General features: G+C 43.1%; 1 protein-coding gene across 3 annotated transcripts; it reads right to left on the bottom strand.

Moving 5' to 3' along the window:
- Window positions 1–1111: 1111 nt before the first annotated feature.
- On the bottom strand, window positions 1112–26252 carry exoc3l4 (exocyst complex component 3-like 4). 3 transcript variants are annotated; one of them, XM_011490688.4, is made up of 14 exons: window positions 25882–26252; window positions 22925–23161; window positions 20058–20174; window positions 17376–17597; window positions 15136–15754; window positions 12808–12925; window positions 11243–11368; window positions 10863–10963; window positions 8735–8833; window positions 6624–6747; window positions 6080–6202; window positions 4568–4720; window positions 4069–4190; window positions 1112–1648 (listed from the first exon to the last, which is right to left on the bottom strand). In XM_011490688.4, exons 2-14 carry the CDS (start codon window positions 23124–23126, stop codon window positions 1429–1431), a joined length of 2346 nt encoding a protein of 781 aa, XP_011488990.1. In that variant the 5' UTR covers window positions 23127–23161; window positions 25882–26252; the 3' UTR covers window positions 1112–1428. The 3 variants fall into 3 exon arrangements, with proteins under 3 accessions (XP_011488990.1, XP_020569287.1, XP_078796987.1); XM_020713628.3 differs by having other exon boundaries at window positions 25969–26105; XM_078940861.1 differs by having other exon boundaries at window positions 22925–23144; window positions 25882–26036.
- Between the last annotated feature and the right edge of the window lie 1007 nt (window positions 26253–27259).

Genomic DNA, 27259 nt, shown 5'->3' with positions numbered 1-27259 from the left:
AATATAAGTCGCTGCGGAGTATAAGTCGCACCCCTTGCCAAACTATGAAAAAAAGTGCGACTTATAGTCCGGAAAATACGGTACAAACAAAATCAAATCTAAAAAAGTTTCATTGGAAAAGATGGAACAAAGAGGTGAAACTTGGGGAGGATTGGGACCACAGGGGGAGGAGGATGAGGAGGATGAGGAGGAGCTGGCTGCCTCTTCTTCTCGTTTATCGGTAGTGTTTCGTAGAGAAAATCTAGAAATATTCAGGTTTTAGGATAACAGTGAGTCTAGTTCTTCTGCAAATCAATGGTTACAAAAACAAACATTGATGGTTTCTAGATTTGACTAAAACAGAAATGAAAGAAGAAGAACTTTCCTTTTTTAAATGTGGCTGCTTTTCCTCTTTCCATCTTCTGTACTCAAGTCATGCTAAATCACCAGCGAGCTGCATTGCATGGCCCGCAGCCCCGCCCTCGCCATCTGTCCCCAACCTGCCCTGATTGGCCGAGCTGCTACACTTGCCGTACACTCCGTCTCTGGTCAGAGCTGCACATGATAAATTGATGATTCTTTTTAAAACAATTTTTATAATGGCAGCTTTTCTGTTGGTTTTATGTCCATAGCAACCACTTTATTTTTTGGTTGCCTGGGAGTGACGAACAAGTCCATGTCATTTTTAAAAGAATCGGCAAAAGTCAATGTATTTTCTTGGCAACTGAGGTTAAATATCAACCACGCCTACATTCCTAACTTTGTCATACCACACGTCATTTTGTTTCATTCATCTTGAGGCGCCTACTCCTGTGTTAAATTTTCACAATATTCCAGCAAAGAAAAAACCTTTCTCGCCACACTAACGCTATTTCAATTCTACACATCTCTAAGCCAACTTTTTTCCCCAAGTAGCTTCCTGGTGATGCTTGAGGAGTTAGGAGGCGATAGATCAAAACCTAAAGGAGTTTTTTTATTTTTGTTTTGAATGGGAAGTGGGAGCCTCGTCCCTGATGCCAAAGGTCAACACAACTTCAGTTGAGGTTGTAGACCTGAGCTGGCAGCACGTGTCACAAAATGGTTGCCAAGCCGTAGGTCCTGTGGCCATCCCATAATAATTTAAAACTTTCTATGGATATCCTAGACACGTGTATTTTGGTTTTGTTAGTAAATAAAAGAGATTTTGGGCCCATTCATTTTTTGGATGGTTTCTAACGCTGTGATGTCATCATTTTTTTTCTCTGGGTTCTCAGTGCGTGCAACTTTTGGTGAGTTTTTGAGTTTGTGGCTGGGCTCTAATTTTTACTTAAAGGCTCAGTAAGGAGGAGGAATTGCAGAAACAATCTGGCTCTTCAGTCCAGGACGGCTTCCTGCTGCGGGACAGAAAGAAGGCTTCCGAAAACCCACAGCTATCGCGTACGTCTGATTTTTGTCACACAGCGGCGTGTTTTAGCGATCCGGCAGGATGCGGCTCAAGCAGGAGAAAGGCGGGCCGGGGAGGCAGTTGGTGTTGGTGGTGACCGGCATGTCCCCGAACAGAACTCGGCTCCGGTCGCAGCTGGAGCCGCTGCCGCCCTTTTTGAGGTCTGTTAGTCTCTGGAGGATTAGCTGGTGCTCACGGCGTCCCAGGTCCCCTCGGAAGAAGAGAACTGCCACCAGATGCTTCTTGCTGTAGGAAAACAGACGGGTGATAGCATGAACACTCTTTCTGGACCTGTGCAGCATCTAAACCTTTATCCTCTTCTGATATGGTCAAAGCCCTTCAGTTGTCTTTGTATGATGATGACATGACGCCGTTTTTAGCCAAAATCTAAAAACCTGTGTTGTTTTCTAGGACAAAGTTTCTGCAGAGTGGCAGGAATTCATTAGAAAATCAATTCTGAGTTGTGGGTGGGGCTGTTGGAAGCATTCTCTCCTTTCCCATCATCCCTTTGTTTACATGCTCTCCCGCTAGCTTACAGCCCCTCACACCCCCTAGCTAACATTAGCTGTGAAACGAAAATGGCAGCAATATCAGATCTATCCATCCGTACAGTTCTGATCCAGATTCCAGCTCAGACCAGGAAAACAGAGACGTTCATGGATCTGTTTGTCTGACAGTGGATTCATCAGAATGGAGCAGAGCAGGGAGACTGTGTCCTGGCAAATGTAGCACGTACCTTCATTTTCAAATGTATTGGGACGAAAAAGGCAATTTCTATGAACGGCTCAGAGATTTGAAGATTTCCTCTTTCATTTCCGTCCCTTATGTCAGTCTGTGTTTCTGGTTGATCAGTTAGACGAGCTTCATTCATGTCCTCTGTCTGTACTATACGATTTGATTGAATTCTAATGAACATCGGGGGGGGGGGGTTCAGCCTGCTGGAAACTAGTAGAAAAAGAATTGATTAAACTGATGAAATAAATACTCAGAGATGTTATTTTCATTGTATTTTTTTCTCCATCAGTAAAATGCTACAAAAACACCACTTTCATTGGATTTTCAGAGTTTCCCTGTAAAGTACAAAAGCAGGACTGAACTCTTTGGAACAATACAGTGAAATAAAAGCCTTTCTCTGGTTGGATGAGGATTTTCCCGAAAGCCATGTTGCCCCACACAACTGAGAGCTAAGACGGTAATAACAAAAATGTCCTTCTCAAGGGTGAACTTTGAAGTAAAGAAATTGGGTTTTTGGCGGTTTAATAATTAATCTCTGTACATCATCCTGAAGCGAGGGTTTAAATATTCACTGTGGTCTGTATTTGGGTCAGTCACATGGATTCAATAAAAGTTTCTTTCTCTGTTCTGTGAGCTGACGTCTCAGAAGGTTGAGAAAACCTGATGTGTTTCAGAGCAGTAACTCCTGCTCAACCCAGAGATTTATGTTCAGTTTGCTGACAGAACAATAGGCCTGAACTTCCACACATGGACAGAACCAAGCTGGGCTTTCAGGAGCTCGTGGACACGTGTTCATTTTTATCTGCAGTTTCTTCCTGGCTGTTTGGAGCCTCTGAACTGAACTAGATCTGCACGCTTCACCTAAGATGACCTCCAGTCCGTTCCACTCAGTTAACATGCATGCTTCTGCACGTGAATGTGTCTGCACACAGCAGAGCCCTTCACCTGTTTCAGGTAAATTCCCTCATTGTTTCCTTAACTTCATTGTTGCTTTGGATGGAAATTCGCCTTTGATGGAGTTTCATTCCTCATTTAAGCAGAACTGCTGCCCACAAAAGAGGAACTTTCAAACGTGTCTGTCTTCATTTAGGATTTCTTGGTGTTTTTCTGCACGTGCACGTGGTCACTGAGACAAAACAGTCATGTTACGACAGCTCAGGAGCTTCAGTGAGTTTTTAGAAACACACCGTCTTCCACAGGCCCCCCCCCCACACACACACACACACACCCATCCACCATGCAGCCACAGGACATCCCTTCATGTTGGACCACAACTCTGCTGTGATTCACCATCAAGAATGCAGTTGAATGTGTTTTTTTAGAGAATAGTTACAGCAGAGTTGGAATTTACTATGAACTTGCTGTCCGTGACCCCTCTGATGAAAAACCATTCCTTTTTTTTCAAAGAGAGCAAACTGAGCAAGAAAGCTTGGAAAACCCCAAAGTAAAGGACTTCTTCTTTGACCCTCGTATGACAGAACCAAATCTGCATTTGGGTCTCAGGGGTCTCGACCTTCTTGGAGGTTATTTTTCAATATAGAGGAGGAAACACATTTCCCTTTCCACTGAAGTCTGAAGTGGATGTATTCTTATGAATGATTAAACGCAAATGACTACCAGGAACTTTTTTTCCCAACTTCTAAAAATGTCTCATCAGGGATTCAAACCTGGGTCACCCAGCAGGTATAGCATGACAGGAAACTCATCACCACCTGGAAATAACTGGAGCCAGGAGCAGTTCACTAAACAACCACAGGGGGCTCTTCAGACATTCAAGTCAGTCAGCTTGATTTCTATGGAAAATGATCCAGAAATGACCAAAACTCAAGCCTGCTTTCACTGCAAATTTTTCCTTTTGATGATTATTTATTATTATTTTATTTATCACTTCATAGAACATACAGATGTTTTGCTAACATCGCTGAGCTCACCTGAAGTCTGGGTAATGCTCCAGTAGAGGCTGCAGGTGGTGCTTGATGTCAGCCTTGTTCTTCAGTCCAATGATGGTGCTCAGGTCTTCCCCCACAGGGTGCAGCCACTCCATGCTGGAATTCTACAAGCAGAGGAAGCCGCTTAACCAAAGGATTTCCAGAGCGCCTGATAACAACGCAGCAGCTGGTTCATGTCAGGTCATCAGTCCTCATTACCTTCAGATTCAATAAAGATCTGGAAGATTTAGTTCGACAATTTACCGATGTCTACGTAAAGAGCAAGAAAGGTTTAGCCTAAATCTAAACACTGGTTTAAAACGTTCTCCTTAACTGTTAACCGGTTTGAAGACTGTGTGTCATTTTGCCGACAGCCGGCGGCTGTCGGCAAAATGACACACAGTCTTCAAACTTGGATCGCATTTAACATAATTAATTAACGGATGGAGAAACACTGGAGCCAAAACTCTGGGGTCAAAGGTTAGTGGTGTGGTGTGGTTACCATGCTGCTGAACAGATCCCTGAGCGCGCCCGTCTGCTTGCTGATTTTGGCTGCCGCTTTCTCGTGTTTACGGTTCTTGCACGAGTAGCTTTTCTTCATCAGCTGGCCGACGTACTCCCGGACCACGTGGTAGTGCAGTCGGCTGGCAAACTCCTGCATCATGGAGGGACAGACAGACTGAGGGATCTGGCACGACAACAGGAGCAGCAGCGGCTGCCAGATCACGTGAACTTCCACCTATTCATCCACGGTGCTAAAGCAGGAAACCCTCCTCTCATTCATGCTGTCAAAAAACAATGGCAGCCACAGGAATGAAGCTAACAACAACATCATGATCCTCAATGACTTCCAGGCAACGACTCAACAGTGGAAATCGGTCGCACCATCAGAGAGGATATTTTTCCGTCAAGCACATCAGGGTCTCAATAGGTTTTATTTTTGATGGATGTAATGAAAGGGTCGTTAGGTCGAGTATCACAATGCCACAGAACACAGACGTAGAATTTTCACTGTTCCTACGGTAAAAACGTCCAGTGACAAACACCCTGCAGGCCGCAGCAACACGCCTGTTCGCGTGTCCATCGTTCAGTCGGACACCTCAGTGAAATGCTGTGTTTGAATGATGCCATGAAGACCTTCCAGGTCTAAACTTGAGTGTTTTAAGATTCTTTAATGGTTTATAAATGTTTTAATGGTCTTAATCTGCTTTTAAAGTAAGAGTCCTTGGGAACCTGAGGTGGAGCCCTCCACCCCTCCTATGTTTTTCATTATAACCTCTTTCTTATCATGAATCCAGCCTGTGCAGGGATCCTTTGTGCTAGGGCTTGCCGGCTTGGTCGGGGGTTGATGCCGTGGTTGTTGCCTTCACTGGGGCGGCTGGGGTCCAGGTTGGAGTGGGCGCCGTTGCCGTGTCTGAGCTGCTCCTGGTATAAATATAATCCCAACATTCTGTTTCCTCACAGCAGAGCCAAGTTTCTCTTCTAAGTTACTTGATAAGACGTATTCATTCTGTGTGGGTTAATGGGGTGGAGGAGAGGGGGAGGGTTGGGGTTTTATTTTCATTTCATTTGGTTTTGATTGTAAAGCACCATCTTCCTCACTCTTCCTCACTCCCCGGCTTTGCTCCTCCGTTTTTAGAGTTGATAGAAATATAGATCCATATTGTGAAGGAGTCAATTTCCTGTGACATTCTGCCTGTGATCCTGTTTAAAAAGATCTTTGGGGAAGAAGCTCTAAACTTGTAGAGTAAATAGTGGAGACAGCTGATCGTTTTTTTAAAAACATAGAGTTGCAACACTCAAAACTAAAAAGGTTTTCATCAGTAAATATGTGTGCAAAGATAAGAAATACATTATAATGTTTATAAAACTAAGCTTCCAGAGTTTATTTGCTGAAAACTTTAGCCACAAATCTTCCGATATCATTTTTTTCCTTGTTTTCCTAGCATCCTAACAGAAAGGATGGCAGCTAAGCCTTCTGATCCAGGCTGGTCGCTACCTGCCCCCTGCTCACCTGGGCGTGTGGGGGCTGTAGGAGATGGCAGTGCTGGGAAAGCCGCTCTGTCCGAGTGAGGAGCTGATGGAAGTCGTCGTCGTTGGTGAGCCACTTTCTGGTCACCATTCTCCTGAGGTACAGCTGAAAAACAGAGACGTGTGTCTTCCTGTGATCAATCTGCAGCACTTCATCACATCACAGTCATCGTATAAGTGAAGTCTGCTGCGCTGAACGCAGATGGTTCTGTTCAGTGGCTGTAATTCGTGGTGATTGATGCTTTTCTTCATTGTGCTTTGAGTTGATTCTTCTGCTCTGCGGATGTTTGCTGAAAGCTTATTCAGACCAAACGTTCACCTTCATCCTACCTGTTCTGTGAAAGTCTTCATTTCAAGAAACTGTGTGGTGGGGGTGTTGTGAAACAAAGTTTCCAAGGGAATAATTATATTTTCAATTCCTCTTTGAGAAACCGCAGCAGAAAAATTGCAACATATGTTGGGGGGGGGGGGGGGGGGGGGGGACAGCCCAGCGTTGCACCCATTCCAGCAAAAATAAGGCACTCTACCTTAACGTCCTGCTTGAACTGGTCCTCCAGGCTTTGCATCAGCCTGGCGGTCAGGGACGCCACCTCCCCTTTAAAAGCCTCCACCTGGCGAGGACAGCTGCCGTGGTAACCGTCCATGTGCTTCCTGCAGGACACCGGAAATGACACAACGTTGAAAACAATCCATCACGAAGGAGGCAAAGATGCTCTGAAAGCCAAATTCTTTGGCTTTCTTTTTTTTTTCAGCAACTCTCCACTTTAAGGCCGCGTCACACAGTCAATACGTACATTTTCACATTGTCCACATATGAAATGTCGGTCTTTCATGACACATGCGTGATCTACGTCATTCATACGTGTTTCTTGCGTTCGTCGATGTGCAGATGTCCGTCGAGAGTTTCGGCCGACGGGTCTTCACGTGAATTTCGAGCTGTTCCGAGTTTTTGGTCGGTGGAGAATTACGCAGTCGATGCATATATCACGTAGTTTATACGCAATTATGACAAAAATCTTATACAATTGTGTGTCATTTTTGCCAGATTCATGCGCAAATGTGTGTCTTTCCCCAATCGTTCCACGTTTGTCTAACAGACTTTTCACGCATGAACCACAAATGTATAACTTTTATATCACATATCGTCAAAAACACTCTAATCACTGATGAATTGCATATAAAGAGCAGAATAATCACACGGTTCATGTCCTACATTAGTTTATGTGTTCTTTGCGTGTTCATTCGTACTTCTTCCGTGGTTTTAACGTGGTTCATTTATGATACATCTGTGAAAAAGTCACAACTTTTCTCCCTTTTTCCACATATGTTCACTCACGCATGACCAAAGTTCATCCATGCAAAATGTACGTAGTGGCTGTGGGACACGGCCTTAACGTAAGCTCTGCTGTAACTCTGCCGACCTTTTTGCAGTTGGAAACATCTGCAGCATCTCAGAGCTAAAAGAAACGTTAAAGTCAAGCGAAAGAAGCCGCAACTTTCACAAAGACGCAAACACCAGCTCAGCTTTTTTAGGACAAATCTGCACAGAGTCATTGGCTCAAACTATCAAACATGGATGATCAGCACAAACACTCTTCATTCAGACTCATCTAATGCTGCTTTTGCTTGCCATCAATTCTCTGTTTAGACGATGTTGCATCACAGAAAAGGAAAACCTCAGAGCATCAAGTTCACTGAGTGTTTCTAGGGACACGAGCTGCATTTTTCTTTTATGATGCACAGAGTTTAGTGAAAGACAGATGGGGAGTGTTTTATAACCTCTCAGCTTAAAACAGCTGCTGCACAGAATGGAGCACGTTTACACCCCCCTCCCTGCAGACATGCTTTTAGCGGTATACATGCCCCCCCCCCGCAACACAAATCCACTTCCCAGTCGCTGCAGCGATTCCTTGAAACCACGTGACGGAGCCCTCTTTGCAACGCTCGCGACATTTGACATTTTTTCTTTTTTCACAAACGCGGCTGGCACCAAAACAGTTCCTCTTTTGGAGCACGGATACTCTCCATGACGAGGTCAGCGATTCTCCCAGCAGAGAGACTTCCGCCGTGATTCATCCAAACAAACGTTCAGCAGCTCCTTTGCCCACAAGGAGCTTCTGTCTGTGCTGGAAACAGGCGCTAACAATGAATCAATCGACACAAAAACAGCTCAATGGAGGCTTTTATGAAGAGAACTTCAGCTTTGTGCCTTTTTAACTGAAACTATCTATAAAGAGAATCATTACTTACACTGAGCATACGAAGCACAATCAGTATTTCTCTGTAGATTTACTGCACATGTTTATGGAAACACTGTTGAGGAGCATCCACATGTTTTTGTGGAAAAAGCTCTACATTTGGAAAAGTGATTTCAGGTAGACTACATGCCAAACTGCTAAATCAATGTGATTTTTTTCACAACAAATATAAATATACCAGTTTTTGTTTGTTTTCACATCCCTACAGTGATTTAGAGTGAACAAAAGTGGAACTTTAAGTACAAAATATCATTTTTCCCCCCCTGAAAATGTCAGTCTGCTGAGAAAACAAAGATCAAGGTTGTTTGTTTAAGAGCTTGTCTGAGCACGCTCCTCTTTGCAATGCATTATGGGAGTACTGGTGAAATCACTTGACTTACTGTAAAGCTGTGAAGCTGTTGATGTATGCAACGAGATACTCGGTCCAAAGAGGCTGTGGTTGGATGGCGCTGAAGTGGCGTCTGAACTCTTCCTCAAACCTGCAGAAGAAGCGAGACTCTTCAACGACAGGAGGCGGCAGGAAAACGCTCCGACATGAAGCTTCAACATACCTTCTGATAGGGGATACTTACAACCAAAAACATAAAATTCACTTTGAAATTCACATTTTTAATGCATTTTTTTTGCAAAACCCATCAGAATGCTCCTTTGCTTTATGAGAAAAATAAACGTTTCAAGAGAAAGTCATCCATGAAAGGAAGACTTTGGACACGGATGAACTATTTAATGAGCAGAAAAAATAAATTTTTCATTAAATTGATCTTTTAATCCAACAAAGTGGCGTCTCTACAATCCAGTAGAAGTTCTTCATCTTATTCGGTATAAAAATGATCAATTATAAAAGCAAAATGCCTCTTTCCAAAAACCTAAACCTTTTTTTGAGGTTCTTGTTTATGAGTGGAGTGTCGTATATTTTCATATAAGAGCTCAGTCGCTCTGCAGACCAGAGACGGAGTTATCATAACCACAAATCTACCATCAGCTGAAAACGCTTCTGACAGAAAAACGCCAACCCACCACCACCACCACCACCAACGCTCATGACCTTTTGATGAAATGTCAAAAAAGAAGGAGATAAATAAAAAAATAAATCATGACATGAGTGCATGAATGTTCAGGCACAAGCTCCAAGTTCCTGATTTGTATAAAGCTACAAACTAAACAAGCCCAAACACGCTTGAGTATGCAGAGCCATGCGGGTGAAGGTCCACTGATCTTCAAACGAATCTGCATCTAAAGATGCAGATGTGACCTCCATCTGCATCTTTAGATGCAACTTCCAGAGGTAACGGTGTCTGATCCACTGCAGTCCTGTCCACCTTAAAAGAATCAGCTGCTTCTCTCGTCTGTTACTTTTTTTTCTGCTGTGTTTGGAGAATTACCACTTTCAAAAGAAAACCTGTGAAGCAGAAGTTTAAGTTTGAGGTTTTCTGTGTTCACGGTTGTACAAAAGACACTGTTGCAGCTAAACTCACTTAATCAATGTCCTGTGTCACAATTTGATTGCAGCAGTGCTGTCTACAGTTACACATCTCGAAAGCTGCAGGCATTTACTTCACTGAGATAAATACAATGTCACCTGATCCCGACATACATGTTATCGGAGAAAAGATACAAATTGTCAGCCAACATAAATATATCTGGTTAATATTGGATTCACAGCTAACTTTTAAAGCCCATTTTAACAAATTGAGTATAAAATCAAGTTTAACTTTGCAAATTTTCATGCAATTTGAAATGAAAGAAGCTGCAGAAATATGTTTGCGGTCTATGATTTTCAGTCACTTTGACTATTGTAAAACCAGTTGGACCCAGGCTGCTCAGAGTGCAAAAAACACTCAAAGTCTTGTTCAAACAAGCAATTAAAGTTATGAATAGAAAAAAACAAGACACTGCCATGAGTGTGTAATTTAAAAAATATATTATTTTAAACTGGGACAGTCCTCAGACATTTCCCAACATGAAACTGATGTATAAAGTGCTCCATGAATTGGAAAAGAAACAGCATTGAGCGAGTTACACGCGGCTCTGTCAGAGGCGACGGCCACATTCCTCTGCGCAGGAGTACTTTGGGTAAAACGGCCTGATCAGGAAGGAGCGCCAGTGCGTGGAACTCAGTACCAGAGGAGGTTAGGATGCAAACAGCATCAAAAAAAGGTTTAAATTGCAGCTTGTCAATTCTTATAGCTGCCCACACTAAAAGATAAGCCTGATTGGATGTTGTGATTAAATGTTTTTTATTTATTTTATTGTATTTATTTTTATGTTTACATCAGGGCCACGAGACCACAAATGAAAACTAGCCTTTGGCTAATTCTGGCTTTTTTAACCAAGTTTATCATGTTTTTTTTTTTTTTACTGCGCTGCCCCATTAAAATAAAGCTAATTTTAAAAAAAGTAATAAAAAATAAATAAAGATAAACTAAAATAATAAAATAATAAACAAAATAAAAAATTAAATGAAAGCATAAAATAAAATAAAACAACAATGAGTTCATCAAGACAAACCTCTTAGGGAAGTTTTGCAGCTCTTCCAGACATGTTTGGGTCACTTCCTGTTCCAGATTTACATCCAGCTGTTTGGAGTTGACGATACTTGATTTAACTTTCTATAAAGAAAAATGAAAGTTATGAACACAGTTGTCTGCTGCCACCACCTGGTCATGCTGCAGTATTACACCATCACAGATGCAGACGTCAGGTTCAACAATTAAACATAACATATAATAATAATAATTATAATAATTTATGGATTTTTCTGTAGTTTTCCAGAGGTTCAAAGTGTTTACCATGTGTACCCATATGTATGAGTGTTTGATTATTTTTACAGTGCAGTTGAGAAGTGTTCATGTCTTGATCAATGAAGTGTGAAATGTGTGAACGCTCACAGTCCAGATGTCCATAGGAAACGGAGAGCAGAGGACGTCGTCCTCCATCTCCAGCTCTTTACTGACACTCCAGACGGACTCGTTCTCCAGTTCAATGACTCTCTCCAGAGAAATCCTCACATCCTCCTGTGGCAGCACGGAGCGTGTGGACACGCACACATGTACGCACACCCACACACACCCACACACAACACACACACACATGTAGGGTCAGCATTTATAAACTATGGAGCAATAAACTATGGAGCAGAGCCTTTTCCTGTCAGCGGACACCATTCTGAGGTCTCATTTTTCTATTTTTCAGCAATGACTAGGGCGTTTCCTGTCGTGTCTTTGCAGCCACCTGCTGCGGCAGTCTTGACCTCTGTGCAAAGCAACACGGATCAGCAAAGCGCCGGCCGCTCTGTTGTGATGGTTGAACAGGACAGAAGGGCGTGCGCAGTCAAGCCTCAAACTCTTAAAACATGAGGCACATTTTGACAAAGCTACTTTTTATCCAATAACCAGCAGGTCTCTTCTTGACTGAAAATGACCCTAATGCTGACAGAGCGACATGCAGAAGGCGTCGCTGTGGGAAAATCAAACAACGACCTCGTGATTCTCAGTCTGTCACTCCGACAGTCTGTGAACCACTTTTCTGTCTTCAGACCTCTGCTGAGCTGAAATATCCACAGCTGCCAAAACGCAGCAGAATGACAATGTCTAGGTCATTCCTGAACATACTGATGGAAAATGTGAAGTTTGTAACCTGGATGAGACCATGAAATATTAAAAGTCCACTGACCAAAGACAAACACACAGTAAAGGTTTTGTAAGGATGACAATAAAAGCAGAGATAACTGACAAATCGCCCCACCCCCTTTTCCCACATGATGATGGGAAAAGGGGGTGGGATGACAGAAGAGAAGATGTTAAATATTTAGGACTCTTGATCTACACACATGCACATACAAGCTGTGAGTCAACTGCTGTGAAACAGAAGCAAAAACACTCTGACCTGCTAAATCCCTGTCAATTTACAAAAATAGACTGTTGGCCAAATACTAATTTTTCTACGGAAATTGTTTGTTTTTTGCCATTTGTTGTTTTATTATTCTGTCTCTTTTTCTTTAATTCATTGTCTTTTATGGCTTCTTCCACCTTCCTGCAATGTAAATGTTCTAGTTTATCTTCTGTTTTATTTTCTTGTCTGATGTCATGATGTGATTCCATGAGCTAAATAAATAAATGCATAATAAAGAAGAAAAAGAAGAAGAAGAAAGTTTGCAAAAAGATGTAAATAGTTGTGGGTGTCCCACTTTTTAAAAATAGAAATGGGAAGAGCTGAGAAATATTTCTTTTCACAGTGGAACCTCTAAAACGTCGTCCTATTATGCTTTGAGGGGTGACTGTGTCCTTTCCAATCAAACGGCTCATGGTTGCACATACTAACTTCCAGGAAGCTTTTAGTCTTGACTGTAAAGAACCTTTCTGACAACTGCAGCTGCGCTCTGGTGTGGAGAAGAGCACTTAAGTTTTAGTTGTTGTTTGTCTGAATGAACCAGAGTTCACCTGGAGCTCCTCACCTTCACTCTGCAGACATACTTGTCCTTCAGCTGCTTCAGGAAGTCAGACTCCAGCTGCAGATCAGTGCTTTCCCCGTTCATGTCCGGCTGCAAGGACAGACTTCCCATGATCCTCTCACTGCAGGAGTCAAAGGAAGTGCATTTCAACGTTAATGTTCTATTGTGGTTGATCGTGGCCTCAGAGGCTGCTTGTTCGTGTTGCTCGTGTCCTGGTAGACTGTTCCTCATCTAGAACTATAAGGTTCTGGTTCTACTGGGAATTTGGGAGTATTTGAAGATGTTTATGGGGGTGAAGAGGTTCAGATTTTTGGTTTTTGTTTGTTCTTTGAAAGTGTAAATTTTGTTGCAAAAAAGATTTTTGTTTTCCCAAAAGCAAAAAGTCTAGCCGAACAAAAGTTGGCTCAGGCTTTGACAGGCCTTTGAGATCTAACAACACAAATGCAGTTTTCAAACCCCAGTCAAATGAGAAAAACACTGCACCACAGCAACAGTTAATAATCACCACCGTCTGGAAAAACCTGTCAGAAAAGTCGAGTGTGCTGAAAGTCAAAACCTGTTCGGTTGAGTTTTTGCCCTTGACTGTATTGGAGAACTGGACTGAGCAAGCGATCCTGACATCATTCGAGGAAAAGCATTTAGGTGGCAGTTTAGCTCAGGCAGTAGAGCAGGTCATCCAACTACCAAAGGGTTGGCATATCAATCCCCACTCTCCCCAGCCAGCTGTCACCCCCCAAGCACAGCCAGTCTGCAGCTCACCACAACCCCCAGGGGATGGGTCAAAATGCAGAGAAGAATTTCCCCATTGTGGGATAAATAAAGTATCAATTATTATTACTTCCAGCTTCAACCAAATAAAGTCAATTCAGCTGCCATTTTTATGCCATACAGATGCCGCCATATTGGACCCAGACAACCTCAGTAATCAGTGATCGTTCAGAGTCTGTCTGAGTCGCCGTTTCTACGACAACCACTCTCACCAATCAGGAAGTCCACGCCCCTACCAGTGAAAGTGGTACAAAATCTGTCAATCAAAACTCTTGAACATTGAATGTGGGGGGGCTCAGGCTCCACCTTCTTTTATGAAGGTATCTGATTGGTCCGTTTATAACTGGAATAACTTGAACTAAAGAAAAACTATGAAAAAATGAGGATTATCAAGGACTTGTTAAAAAAAACTGATCAGATCAAGAACGGTTCTTCTGACCAAATGAATGACGGAGGATCAGCTGTTTCTCTATAGGAGTCCATTTTGGCTTCTTGGAACCAGCAGCTACTTCCTGTTTGGAACCCCAGGGGGTGGGGCCACTCAGTCCAGTTCTCAGATGTGGTCAGTGATTTTTGCACTAAAAATTCACCAATCGAACTCATTTAAACTATGAACAGACTCTCCTTGAAGAAGCTCTTCTCTTTAATGTAAAACCTGACGGTCAGATGCATGGTACTGACATGGTCAACCGTCCCAGGAAGGACCTAAAGCCTTTTGGAAGGTAACTCTGCACTTACACCAAACAGTAGGGATGTAAAGGACACAGATACGCATTGAAACACTGATCTGAGCGAAAACTTGACCAAGATTATGTCTGTAAAAAGGTATCAAATCGATCCTGAAGTAAGCTTTGTCAGTTTTTCTTCTTGTTGTGTCTCTGAAGTCTTTACCTTTTTATCTACATGATGAAAGCAAAAAGACGTCCAACCACAAGCTCGCCTCTACCAAGTCGGGTCAATTCCACTTGTCTGAGCTGAACCACAGATGTGTTCACCAAACTTATCATAACTATGTATTTTCACAGCACTTCAAACAAAACGTGAGCAAATGAAAATGACAAACTTTACCAAAAAGAACAAAAAAGTCTACAAGACTCAAAATACAAAAGTTTTAAAGCTGTTCTGTCCAAAAAAACATTTTGTTTTTGTTGATTAAGATAAAAATGAATTCCTCTGTTAAAATGTATTTTTATTCATAGCTTTACGTGCCAAAGGAATATAATCTTTTAAATATTGAAATATCATATAAGGGAAAACATACAAAACCCAACCGAACAGACACTAAACTCTGGATTTACAGAGAGTTGTCTGAATTTTTGAGCAATTTACATAAAATTAGTCCAGATGTAAACTTTTTTACATGACACAATTCTGAGTTCAACTTTTTTTATATCTAGTTGAATTTAGAAGGTTTTAAACTGAAAGAACCCTTTTAGGAAGGACTGCTTACAGTTTTCCTTTTCGCTCCATTCAGGTTGACGTATCAGCCGGTTTTAGCATCTGTGACTGAGGTGAGAGAAAAGAAGATCCTGGAGTAAGGAAAGTCCGCTGGCAGACACTGACCTCTTGTATTTGTTGAGGATCCAGTCCAGCAGAGCGTACAGATCCTTCAGCTCCGTGGACTGCTGCTCCAGCTTCTTCAGGTGCTGCCCCACCACTCTGTGGTAGCTCTTCACATACGTGCTGAAAACTTTGAAGGTGCGTGGGTAAGACCATCGCAGCTCCCTCTTCACATTCTCCAGATCCTCCACAATGGCATTACCCAGCTTCCCCAGATGAACCGCCAACCAGGACACATTCTGCTCCCTCGGCTCAAGGTCAACACTGTCCACCTTGACCTGGACACTGTCACACACAGCGTCTTTCCAGGCTTCTACCCAGCTGTCTGGTAGTCCTCCGGGTTCCCCGGCCCTCTTCTCCTCCTCCTGAATGATGCGGGCCACCGGGACCAGAAGTCCCTTGTTTCTGGCAGGACGGGTGCTGGAATCTCGGACTATCTCGTGGATCTTGCTCCGTAGGTTTCCGTAGAGAAGGCTTAGGTCCTTCTGCTTCTGAGCAACCTTTGTGGAGCAGTCCTCCACACCGGCCTCCTGCTCCTTCTGTAACTCCAGCCGCAAGGCGAGCAGGTTCAGATGGGCCTCCTCCAGCACTTCCATTTCAATCAGCTTATTGATCTCCATCACTGCAGGGATAACAACACACGCGCCTTATACGTCCATCTGACAATCCCCTTCCCTCACGCCAACTTTGGTCTAACGATTTTCAAACGTTCATCTGTTGATGGAGTTTCATGGTTTGAGATGACATCAGCCCCGCTTTCCCAGTGTAAGAACGCTTAAAAAAGGTTCTGCCAGAAGCGAGTACAACCTCAACCTTTTCAGAAAACAAAGCCCTCCTTCAGACTGAAAAACTTTTTACTGATGAAAGCTTTATAAACTTCTGGAAGTCCACCATGCCATCATCAGACTGGAGGGTTATCAGTCAGCTGGTTGAACCACAGTTGGCTCATAACAACCCTGTAAAGATAAAGAGCAGAGGAAGGGCAAGTCCTCTTTACCAACTAAGTTTACAGAGCCCTGAAACTGTCTGTGCTGTACAATCACGTAAACAGAGAGACTTATCTCAGGATCTGTCAAAGTCGTGTTCTTTGGGTTCGAGCTGCAACACAAGCAGGACAAATCTCTTGTCTATGGACAAACTGTGAAGGGTTTACACAAACAAGAAGGTTCCCATCATCAACTGCTGTTGTTGAAACAACAGTCACAGCTGAAGGAGCAGTCAGTAGCTGCGTTTCCATCACACATATGTGCAAAACTTTAACCAAATTCTAGAAATGTCAAAAAAAAACACTATTTCTTAATGAAACTGTTTTTATTAAATCCTAATTATGTGAATAAACACAAACCGACTCCCCCGTTAAGTCATTCAAAAACACGGATGTGAACAATACTTTGATTGACAGCAGATCCATTAACATTTCTACCACGGCACTAGCGCTCATCATCATCTATCAAAGGAGACGTCGGCGTCTTCTTCAGGTCGTGGAGCGGCGAGCTCCTTAAATGTGGGAGGGGCTACGGATGAAGCCATTTTGGGAAATGGTGGTTGGTGATTTTCCAGAGGAGCTGTGGATCCAACAATTCCACATGAGACGCTCCACTTCTGATGAGCTCTGTGACGCTGTGGGACCTCTGGTGGCGCCCGCTGTGCAGCGCCCAAGGCCGCCAGTTCCTACCAAGAAGGGCATCGTGCTTCCGGTTGTTGGTCACATGACTCATTTAATATAAAAAGTGTTTCCATTGCAGTTTTGTGAAATATGTCAATTTGGATATGCCTCTAAAACCTCCTCCTCCAAGAACAAAAACTTTTTTTCAATAAATGTGTTTCTTCAAAATTGAGAATTTATTTTTGCAAATCCAACTTGCACAAACTCATAGTCAATGGAAACGCAGGTGATGTTTTAGAGCTAATATGATATCCACGTTTGGATTCATTAAAGCTGTCTGACAGAACAGAACAAAGGACAAGCATGCGTGCGGCCAAAAGGGTAGGCCTACCTGAGAAAACGGACAACTTCACACATGATTACGTTTCTTATGGCGACACTTCAAAACTGCATATCAGACTCATCTTTGTTTAAAAATGCCTTTGAAGTGACCCAAGATCCTTTTAGTGGCCCAGTAGAGCTTCACAGAGGTCCAGTGTGTGAGTCTGGAGCCAGTGCTCTGAGCTCTTGCATTCCGGTTTAGTTCAGGACTTTGAGGCAAAAGACAGGAGAGAAAATCCACTTAAGGAAAACGTACCTGAGAGTGGCGGGTCAGGTAAGTCTGGCAGAGTGTACAGCTCATCCATCTCCTCCGGAATGTCTTCCTCCTTCTCGTTTTTCCCTTCTGTCCTCTCCACCAAGACGTCTTCCAGAGGCTCCAGCCTTTTGTCATTCTCTTTTTTGATGCCAAACCTCAGGCTGCGGCGAATAGATGATCCTTTCTTCAGGAAAGAGTCACCAAGCTTGGACATACTGGGCTCTGTTAATAAAAAAAACACATTTGAGTACAAAGAAGCACGGCTTCACAGTGCCGGTGCTCACACAGCCTCAAAAAGGTTTTAGTGCTTTAACCTTGGATAATACATTGCTTTAGGAACACAGGCGGTCCAGGTTAATATGGCGCCCTGGGGCAATCACTGGTTGGCACCCCCCCCACACGCCCCTTTTGCAGCCACGCCCCTAATAACTTAAAGCCTGCATGCATACAGACAAAAGAACAAAATACATTGTTTATTTTACTTATTAATCATAAAAATATAATACTTGTGAAGTTGAATTCCCAATTAAGATATAGTCTGCAGTTAGTTTTCATTTTAAAGGCTGGTTCTGGTAAAAACTGCCACTTTTTTCTGTTCTTTTTTTTCGTGAGCTGAATACTAGCCTGACACCAATTATGAATAAATTCTTAGACTCTGACCCATAAAACTGAAATAAAGAAGAAAAATGATTGTGTCCATCGCATCTGAAGCATTGACTGTAAATGAGAAGCTTAGAGGAAATCCACCAATAAGATAAATAGCAAAGACTAGTCTGATTAAGTGAAACCTTCATTAGCCAAATGTTGCTCCAAATTTTTCTCCTCAAACAGTGAAAGTGGTCGTATTTGGTGCCTAGCGAGGGTTAATTTTTCCTCATCTTTTGATTCTAAACTGGACATCTGAAGTAACCTTTGACCCTTTGCCCATTTTCCACAACCTTGAATAGACTTTTCCGTCTGTCAAATATCAGAGTTAAGATGAGTGAGAAGATGGAAACAAATTCACTTTGATGCAGACTTCTTTCTATGTTCTTTCTTTAACATAAAATCCAGTAAACCCAATAAAGCATCAACACTATTCATTTGTGAATTTACTGGAATCATAAGCGGTGAGTTTAAGCCCCTCCTCCACATCTCTACCTGTTTACATCTTCTCCAGTTGTGTTTGTCTAACAAACTTAACACGCATGAACCACTAATGCATAACTTTTATATCACGTATACGGCGCAAATATCACGTTAAGTGACGTAATTGATGCATGAACCACTAATGAATTGCAGATAAACAGAGAAATAATCATAGACGGTTCATGATCTTCAGTTATCTACGTGTTCTTTGCGTGGTTTATTTGTACTTCTGCCGTGGTTTTAACGTGGTTCCTTCCTGATACATCTGTGAAAATTTCACGTAATAACTACAAGTTTTCTCCCTTTTTTCACGGTTATACATGTATGACCAATTTTCATCCGTGCAATAAGTGTAAAATGTACGTAGTGGCTGTTTGGCACCGCCTTGATGAACCATAGTGGTTCGGTGACGGAGCGACCTAAAGCTGAGAGGCGTGTCCATGAAAGATTGTTGGTGCTTGTGAGCTGACCCAGAAAGAGCATGAACAGGCTAAAAGGCAGAGGCCCAAGATTCAATCCCTAAGGGACTCCGCGTGACATGCTGACTTGTAACACTGATAATATCAGACTAGATCATGAGAGTTTCAGAGGGCTCCAAGCCCTGCAGCAATGTCCAAAAGTGTATAATTGTATACAGTGTATAAAAGTGTATAAACATTCTTGGTTCTTTCTGTGATTTTCACTGCTTGTTAACACAATCACTGTTTTTTCCTTTTTCCTGTCAACATTTAGCAGCCGAATAAAAACAGAACAACAGTTAACCAGAAATTAATTTTTGGATTTTTTGGATTATTTTTCTCTCATTTGAACAAGAAAACTGCAGTATTTGTTTCAAAAATGGATATTAGTTCCGTGGTGTGGTATCCGTTTTCTTATGCAGGCCAGGTTGGATGAACAAATGTTTATATGGAGGCACCTGTCACACCTGTGTGACAGGAGTGTTGCTTTAATAAAAACTCCACAATGAAAGCCTTGTTATCATGATGAGGGATTCTGTTCACTGAAACCAACATGGCACTGAGAGGAGGCTTTTAATTTGAAACAAGAGGCCCTGGAGGAACCCGTGTCATGTGGTTCTGCGTTTAGGTTGGCGTCAGGAAAACAACCTGGAGAGCAGCAGAATGATGAAGCGGCTTTAGAAAGCTGGGAAACTGTTGTGTTTTTGGACTTGAGTGGAAAGTGTGTTCAGTTAGCCTCTTGTTTCTGTGTAAAAACTTCCAGGCTAGCGGCGTCGCTGGCTGCATGGATGAATGGACAAAGGCTCCCAGAGAATTTGCTGATAAAATAGTGCCCGGATGTGAGTGTGCAGTGAGTAATCTGTAATCTGACTTCAGTATTAAACCGGGTCAGAGAGCAAAGCTTCAGAGCGGTTTTCCTGAATGGTCTCCGTCTGTGTCCGTCCTGAAAGTGCGGACGCAGACCGACAGACCCGGCAATCAACAATGAAAAACCAGAGTCACACAAAAGACACTGCTGATGTGAAAAAACTCATCCTGTAAGAAAATATGAACGAATATTTCCGTTCAGCCGGATTTACGTCAGTGGGTCCTTCACCTGTCTTTGAACGGGTCAGCGCCTTGCTTTTGGGCGAAGCAGCATGGCCCAGATTGTCCTCCTGGTTTTGGAAGAAGCCTCCGCCGTTCCTCGAAGAGCTGGCAGGTGAGCTCGGACCTGAGAGAGAAGCAGGAGCTTCAGAAGAAACACCAGAGGTCCCACAAAACATCTCCTGTTTACTTTCTGGTTCAAGTGATTTGGTGTCCTGACATTTACCAAACCAAACACTTCATTGACTGTAAATATTTGCTTATGCAAACAGCAGAACTCCACAGAGTAAAAGTGAAAGCCAGCAGCCTGCTGACTCTCTCAGTCATTTCTGCTGAGAGATGACTTTTCGTTAAGCTCTAGACATGCAGTCAGGAAGCCCTCACACCTAACACCACCGGCTGATTTTAAAGACCGTGTTAAACTGCTAACCGAGACTTAAGGCTCCTCTGAGATCATCTTCTGATCTCTTTTCAAAGCGTTCCCAGTCGTCTTTTCATTTTGATTATGTAATTTTTAGACAAAACAAAACAAAACTCATGTCCTTTTCTAGGACATAGTTCCTGCAGAGTAAGCCCACCCTACTCTCTCCCTCTAGCTTACAGCCCCTCACAACCCCAACCTAACGTTAGCGGTGCAACAGAAACAGCAGCAACATCAGATCCATCCAGATTCCAGCTCAAAGCAGGAAAACAAAGACGTTCACGGATCTATTTGTCTGACAGTGGATGATCAGAAGCATGAAGCTATGGTAACTCTCACCCCCTTTACCTTAAAGGGGGTAAGAGTTTATAAGATTTTTCTTCTTCTCACTCCCTTTTGGACTTGTGTTTATATAATTTTGTCTTGTCTTGTTTTATATAATTTTCTTGTTTTATATCATTTTTGTCTTATTTTGTTATTTTACACTTGTCCAAACTAAAAAGGTTACTACTACTACTATGCCATAGCTTCTACGTCACAGCTTTAAGTTTATCATCTGTTTCTGATTCACAACATTTTGAATAAAGAAATACCTAGAAATGCAGTTTTAAGATTAATTTTCTTTATGTATGTCCTCCATTATGAGAAAAAAGCTACGAGAACACGTCAAAAAGACAATTTTTATTGGAGAGGGTCTCTAAGGTTGAAGACTGAATCATGAGTCCAGGTGAGGGGGACCAAGCTTTTTCTGTGAGGAGCCTCAGCTGTTGAATGATTTCCCCCCCCCCACCTGTATATGACAACTGACCAGTTTTCATTTACAACTTCCACTTTTCAGAGTGGCTTTTTTCATTTAATCAGTGCCAGGGTTTCACGGTGCCGGTCCCTAGCCTGGATAAATACTGAGGGTTGTGTTAGGAGGGGCATCCGACCGGAAATCTTTGCCAAACCAAATGTGCGAATCAGACCTATGAAGATGGAGGAAGCTGATTGGCTGTGGTGACCCATTTGTCCAATTTTACTGTATTTCATTTAGTGACTGTGTCCCTGTTTAGTCAGTAGTTTTATATTTTCATTATACTTTATTCTTCATCTTGGTTTTTCATTGACGTGAAGCTCTTTAGTGCCTTTTAGTGCTTTATGGTGTTTTAAGTTCACCCACTTATTTATGCAAACTGGACCACAGATGATTTTACAACAAAGACTTAATTCATCTCAGTTGTGAAAAAAGTCTTCTTCCTTTCTCCTCTTGTCAGCCGAAGCCAGAACCAGAGACCTGACAGCAGCAGAACATATGGAAGCTGAGCTGCATTATGCAGAGCTCGCCTTCACTCTTGTTTTTCATGCTGATGAAAGGAAGAACGCGTGAAGTCCCACAAACCACGGTTAAGTCGACTTAGAGGAACCGGTTCCTTTGGGAAAAACCCAAAGAGATTCAGCCGGTGGATTTCCAAACCAGTTCCTAAAGTGACAAATATGTACTTTTGTGTCAGGAAGACGTTCACTATCATTTACTCTGAAATGGTAGCAGTTAACTCAAACCTTTAGAGACTACTTCTTTACTTAAACAGGATGTTATTGTTGACGTTCAAATAGGTTGAAAGACCTACGTATTTCCTTCTATTATCATTGTTTCTTTATCTTCTTGATTGTATTATTATTATTATTATTTTAGAATCAATTTCACACTGTCCTAAGAGAATGTCCATATGACATTCTCAGCTGCAGCTTCATATGGATTTTTTTCAGCATCAACTCCTGTTATAATCTTTCAGTGAGTCTTTAAGTACATTTACAATAAAGGACTGTTTGATGAAATTCAGTTCCATCTTCAGGACCTGAGGCTACATCTGACCGTCTTGGTTGATTCATCTTAACTTTGGGATAATCGGCTCAGGGAGGTCAAGACCAGTAAAGGTTGAATTCCTGTCATTGTCCTTCAACTCTCAAATGGTTTTAATTAAAAGTTCAAGGTGAATTCCCTCTGGAGCAAACAGTGGGCCACCTTTGTCAGGTATCTCTGCCTGTGCACGTACGTGCACATGCTGTTTTTATTTTCTACTGGAGTCAGTACTAATCTGACGAATAGGACATGCAAACAGAAGCCTGTCTGATCTCCATAATGTTCTTCCTGCTCTCCCATGTCTCCTGTTATAATTGTTATTTCAGGTTTTCACCAAAACACAGATGTTCTTCAGATGAAGTCTGACCAACAACCGCGTTCCACTTTGACGGATAAAAGACTAAAATAACAAAGACAAATGTGTGTGTTTTGGTAGACACGCACATATATGAACTCCTAATTTAAAAACCCCTAAATAGTACTTTTTCACTATCCATTCACAAAGGGCAGAATTACCACAAGTAACTATATCATAATAAAACCAAGTGTCATCCCCTGATCTTTCCATCATTCCCACTTGAAGTCTCCGGTTAAAGTCAGCGGTTAGACTCACCGGTTGATGAAGGTGAGGAGGTAGAAGGTAAGCCTTCAGCATCGTCGGATGTGGACTTTCTGGTTCCTACAGACAGAGGACTCTTATCTGCCACCCATTTGATGCTCTTCTTGAGTGACCCGAACTTTCCCAGCTTCCCTTTCCTTCCGCTTTTAGTCCCGTTGCTCTGGAGGGACGCTCCATCCTCATCAGGGTTGTCCATGACTGAACTGTCTCAGCCCTTTGAAGAAATTCCAGCTATGATGATCAAGAAAAGCAACAAATGAAAGTTTAAGGCGTTAGAATGATCTCTGCTCTACAGACGAGAGCCAACCAGCAGTGAGGTTCTGTTGATGGTTTCTGCGAGTACAGTCACACACAGACACACATGACCTGATCTTATTTACACAAAACATGAGGTTCAAAGTCTGCACACAAACTCTGTGGTGAAGCAGAATGCTCTAGAACACTCCTACTTTAGACGTCCTCCAGCCAGTGGTGTGCTAGGCAAGCTTTAGACGGAGCTCCAGTTTATTTTTCTGTTTCTTCTAAATTACAAATGTAGTTTCCAACGATCGAGTGTTTAGCGGCTCTTGTCTTTGTTTCCGCTTTTCCCCCTTGTCAACGAACCGGTTGCCCTCTAAACTGTCACTTGCAGCTGATTGGAACCAGTCTTTCTTCTGCTTTAGAAAGAGGTTCAGGTCGGAAAGAGAGACCATTTTTAATAAAAGAACTACAATGCATGGTACAGAAATATTCCTTTTAGTTATATTTCTGTTTTTTAAAAGCAGATTGAGTCTGGAAAATGCAATTTATGATTTAATAAATACTGGATTTTGGCTTATTTTTACTGACAAAGTCACCTGTGACATCCCGGTGACCCATGTAAGGCTATAAAGTGACGTGGCAGCAGGAGTGCGGTTCCTTCCTTTTTCTGGCGCCGAGGCTGCTCGGTCAGGATGCTCGACAGGTGCTGGGTCATGTGGGTACTGGCCTACGGGTGAATCTCACGGAGAGGAACTTGCCCACTGTCTTTCTTTCTGTGTCCCTGGACTCTGAGGCTATGACGCCGTGCCCCTCCCCTTGAAGGGTGGCTGATATCCTCGTCTTGTTTGGAAGGTTTGGCATAGGTGCCGTAGGGAGGTGCCCTCCCTACGGCACCTATGATTCCTGGGGATCTTGATAGTGGCGTCGACAGTGGCTCCCCTGGGTTTGCCCTACCAGATGTGGCAACTCGGGGGGCCCTGGGACAGGACGCTCTGGCCTAGGACTGGCAGGACATCCTGGTTCATGCATTTCCTCCACTTTTCCTGATATATTTGGCTCTCCTGTGGGTTCTCCAGGAGGATCACAGGCTCTGGTTGGTGGCCCCCTTCTGGTTGGTGCAGATCTGGTTTCTGCTGCTGCTCGCCGGTACGCCTTGCCAGGCGGGAATTGCTGTCTCCATTGGGGAGATGGGTTCGCAATCCCAGTCGCTTCCAGGTGTTCACCTGGTTGCTAAAGAACACTAGGTAACCCCCGCCGCCTTGGATACATGTGTGGCATTTCCATCAGTCTTTTTGCTGGTTGGTGCCGCCACATGGGGCTTGTGTGGTCGCGTCTGTTTTACAGTTCCTTCAGGAGTTGCTTGATTAATTCAATTCAATGCAATTCAATTTTATTTGTATAGCCCAAAATCACAACAACAGTCGTCTCAATGGGCTTAGAGGCGATTGCCGTGGCCGCCATGTTGTGTTGGCATGTGGGGTGGGCGGTGTCACTATTAGCTGCAGCCACCTGGTCTCTCAGTTCTTTTGGGGTGGCGGTCGGCTGTGCCTCCCTCGTCGCCGGGCAGCTCCTTTGTGGGACCTGTCCCTGGCAATCTTCGACATTTAAGCCTCTGGTATCGGCTGACCTAACGTGGCTCTCCTTCAAGGTCGTTTTCTTATTGGTTATGGTTTCCACCAAGCGTGTTGGCGAACTCCAGGCACTGCTGGTCCCCTGATGGCTCGGAGGTCATTCTCTGGCCAACGTTTGCTTTGTCTCAAAGGGGGCTGTGTTGCCTTCATGCCATCAGCCCCTGCACCTTGCCCATGTCGACGTTGGTGGTCCTGAGGAGTACCACCTGTGCCCTGCCTGTACCTTGCAGAGCTTCGTTAAGGCGACTGCAGAATTGAGATCTTTTGATAACCTGTTTGTTTGCTTTGCTGGCTCCAGCAAAGAGCGGTCGCTTCCTGAGCAACGTTTGGCCCACTGGGTTGGCGGTGCCACTCGGCAGGCTTATGCTATGCTTGGCTGACCCTTGCTGACCGGGGTTGGGTGTCTTGTCAATCTACCAGAGCTGTGTTCACATCCTGCGGCTGCCTCCTGGTCATCCCTGGATACATTTACGAGATTCTGCAGGGTGAATATGCCTGACCCCAATCCAATGGATGGTTTTTTGCGGTCACTCTGGTTTGCCGCTCTGAGGTGAGAATGTGTCCCGTTTTCCGGACCCCTATGGACTTTGTTGGCACTGACCATCTAGTGCTTGAAGCTCCGCCTCTGGCGGTCAGGAGGGATGAAATAGAACAAGAGTAACTTATGTAAACACGGTTCTATGACTCCCGGATGAGTGCCAGAGTTCTCTGCCCCCTGGGTTCCTTGTGTTCTTGTGAAATGAGATTGGAACAGTCCTGGTAGCTTCATGTGGGTCACTGGAAGGTCACAATTGACTTTGTAGTCAGTAAAGGATCCTTCAGTAAGTTCTTGAAGCACGGGATTCAGAGAACCAGAGTTCCATCCTAACTCTCCTGTTTCCACACTTATCTCCCTGTAATTACAGATCATTAACGCAGGCTAATCATTTACAAATGACGCATCAGCACTTTGCCCGTCACCTTCCTGCAGCTCCTTCGGCCCCTGATGACCCCTCCCTCTGAAAGCGCGCTCTCAGAAGGTCAAATAAAAGCACCGTCCCTCCCCGGTAATTTACCGTAAAGATCGGGTCGTTCCCCTACCTGAAGCAGATCCGTCTGAGCGCAGTGCGCGCGCCTTCGTTCCCGGCAGAAGCAGAAATATCCAGCAGTCCGTGAACGCCGCCTTACCTGTGCAGCTCAGGTGGAACAGGATGACTCGCCGCCGCGTCTCTGTTAACTTTCATTTTCATTTCTGCCTGATCGTCCAAACGGTTTGATCGTCATTAGGAGTTAAATGCCAGGTGACAACACGCCCCTCCCTCCCACAGGTGACCTTGTGCGCGCGTGCGCGCCTGTCCAAAGGTGAAGGGTTCGTTCCTGCCAGGATTTTGGGTCGTTGTGGCTCTGAGGTCTGAAGTGGAACACAGCTGAAGGCTGCAGGAGGACGAACGGTTGTTGTTCCGGTTTATGGAAGTGAGACTTTACGAACCTCATAGGATTAACCGTTTTATCTTCAAAGTGTTCATGCGCGAAAAAGTGGTATATTAGCCAATAAGAATGCTTCCTTTTTACACAGAAATGACCAACATTGCAGCTTCTTCGAGTTGAAAAGTCACATTTTCAATAGAAACACAGTTGGGTCGCTGAGGTTTGATTAGTTTTGTCTTATGTTTAAATAAAACACGTTACTTCATTTCCCCCCCTTAATTTTAGCAGGAAAAGCAACTTTTAATTGAGGTTAGTTTTTACTTAAATGTTTGATCACTTTGCCTTAATTCCGTGTCTTTTATACTAATATTTCATCTTAACTTACATTTTTCTTTAAAGTGCTTTGAGCCTTAAAATAAATCATTTAACTCAGTCCTTATTAGAAAACTCGTGTTTCTGTTAGAAAGATCTTTGGACCAAACACGTTTATCTCTGTCTGTTAATAAAACCATTTAAATATTATAGTTGTATCAATTATACATTTTTTTCTTCCATATCTTTATTGATCCTTAGGTCTTCTATTACAGTTTTTCTCAGTCGCTTTAGTACAATTCTCAGATCAGAATTGAAGTTTGCAAATACGTGTGTGCATTTCTCAAAACAATTTGTACAAACAGCAAAACACTATGGATTTCTTGCAAAAGCCTGTAACTTGCTCAAAATCTTTAGTTCAACTCTCAAAACTAAGTCTTTATGTCATTGAACATGTCAGTGCCATCAGAATGTCAAGTCCTTGTGTCATTGTCTACGAACCAGACAGTCAAATGACTTAGTCATGTTGTCAATATAACTGTGTACTTTGGAGGGAGGTTCTGATGGAAACTATGGCTAAAGTTTTGATGACAATTATTGTAAAATGTAAGTTACACCTTTTTTGTTTGATTACAAGAGACTGGACAAGATTCACATTTACACTTTTATTGTTCATGTTGTAATTTGTTGACAGACCAAGTCATACCAACATAGAAAAAAACCACTGCAAAAAGTAACA

The sequence above is a fragment of the Oryzias latipes genome, chromosome 22, assembly GCF_053564925.1.
Source record: "Oryzias latipes strain Hd-rR chromosome 22, Olatipes_Hd-rR_3.1".
Classification (NCBI taxonomy): domain Eukaryota; kingdom Metazoa; phylum Chordata; class Actinopteri; order Beloniformes; family Adrianichthyidae; genus Oryzias; species Oryzias latipes.
Note: the sequence above shows the minus strand (reverse complement) of the source record. Positions and strands in the feature narration are given on the sequence as shown.

Excerpts from the sequence above, each read along its gene's own strand:
- exoc3l4 (XM_011490688.4), bottom strand. The coding sequence starts at position 23,126 with ATGGACAACCCTGATGAGGATGGAGCGTCCCTCCAGAGCAACGGGACT. Across the intron at positions 8,834-10,862 it reads CTGCAAAACTTCCCTAAGAG|GTTTGAGGAAGAGTTCAGAC; the intron begins GTTTGTCTTGAT and ends CTTCTTCTGCAG. Across the intron at positions 6,203-6,623 it reads AGTTCAAGCAGGACGTTAAG|CTGTACCTCAGGAGAATGGT; the intron begins GTAGAGTGCCTT and ends TCTGTTTTTCAG.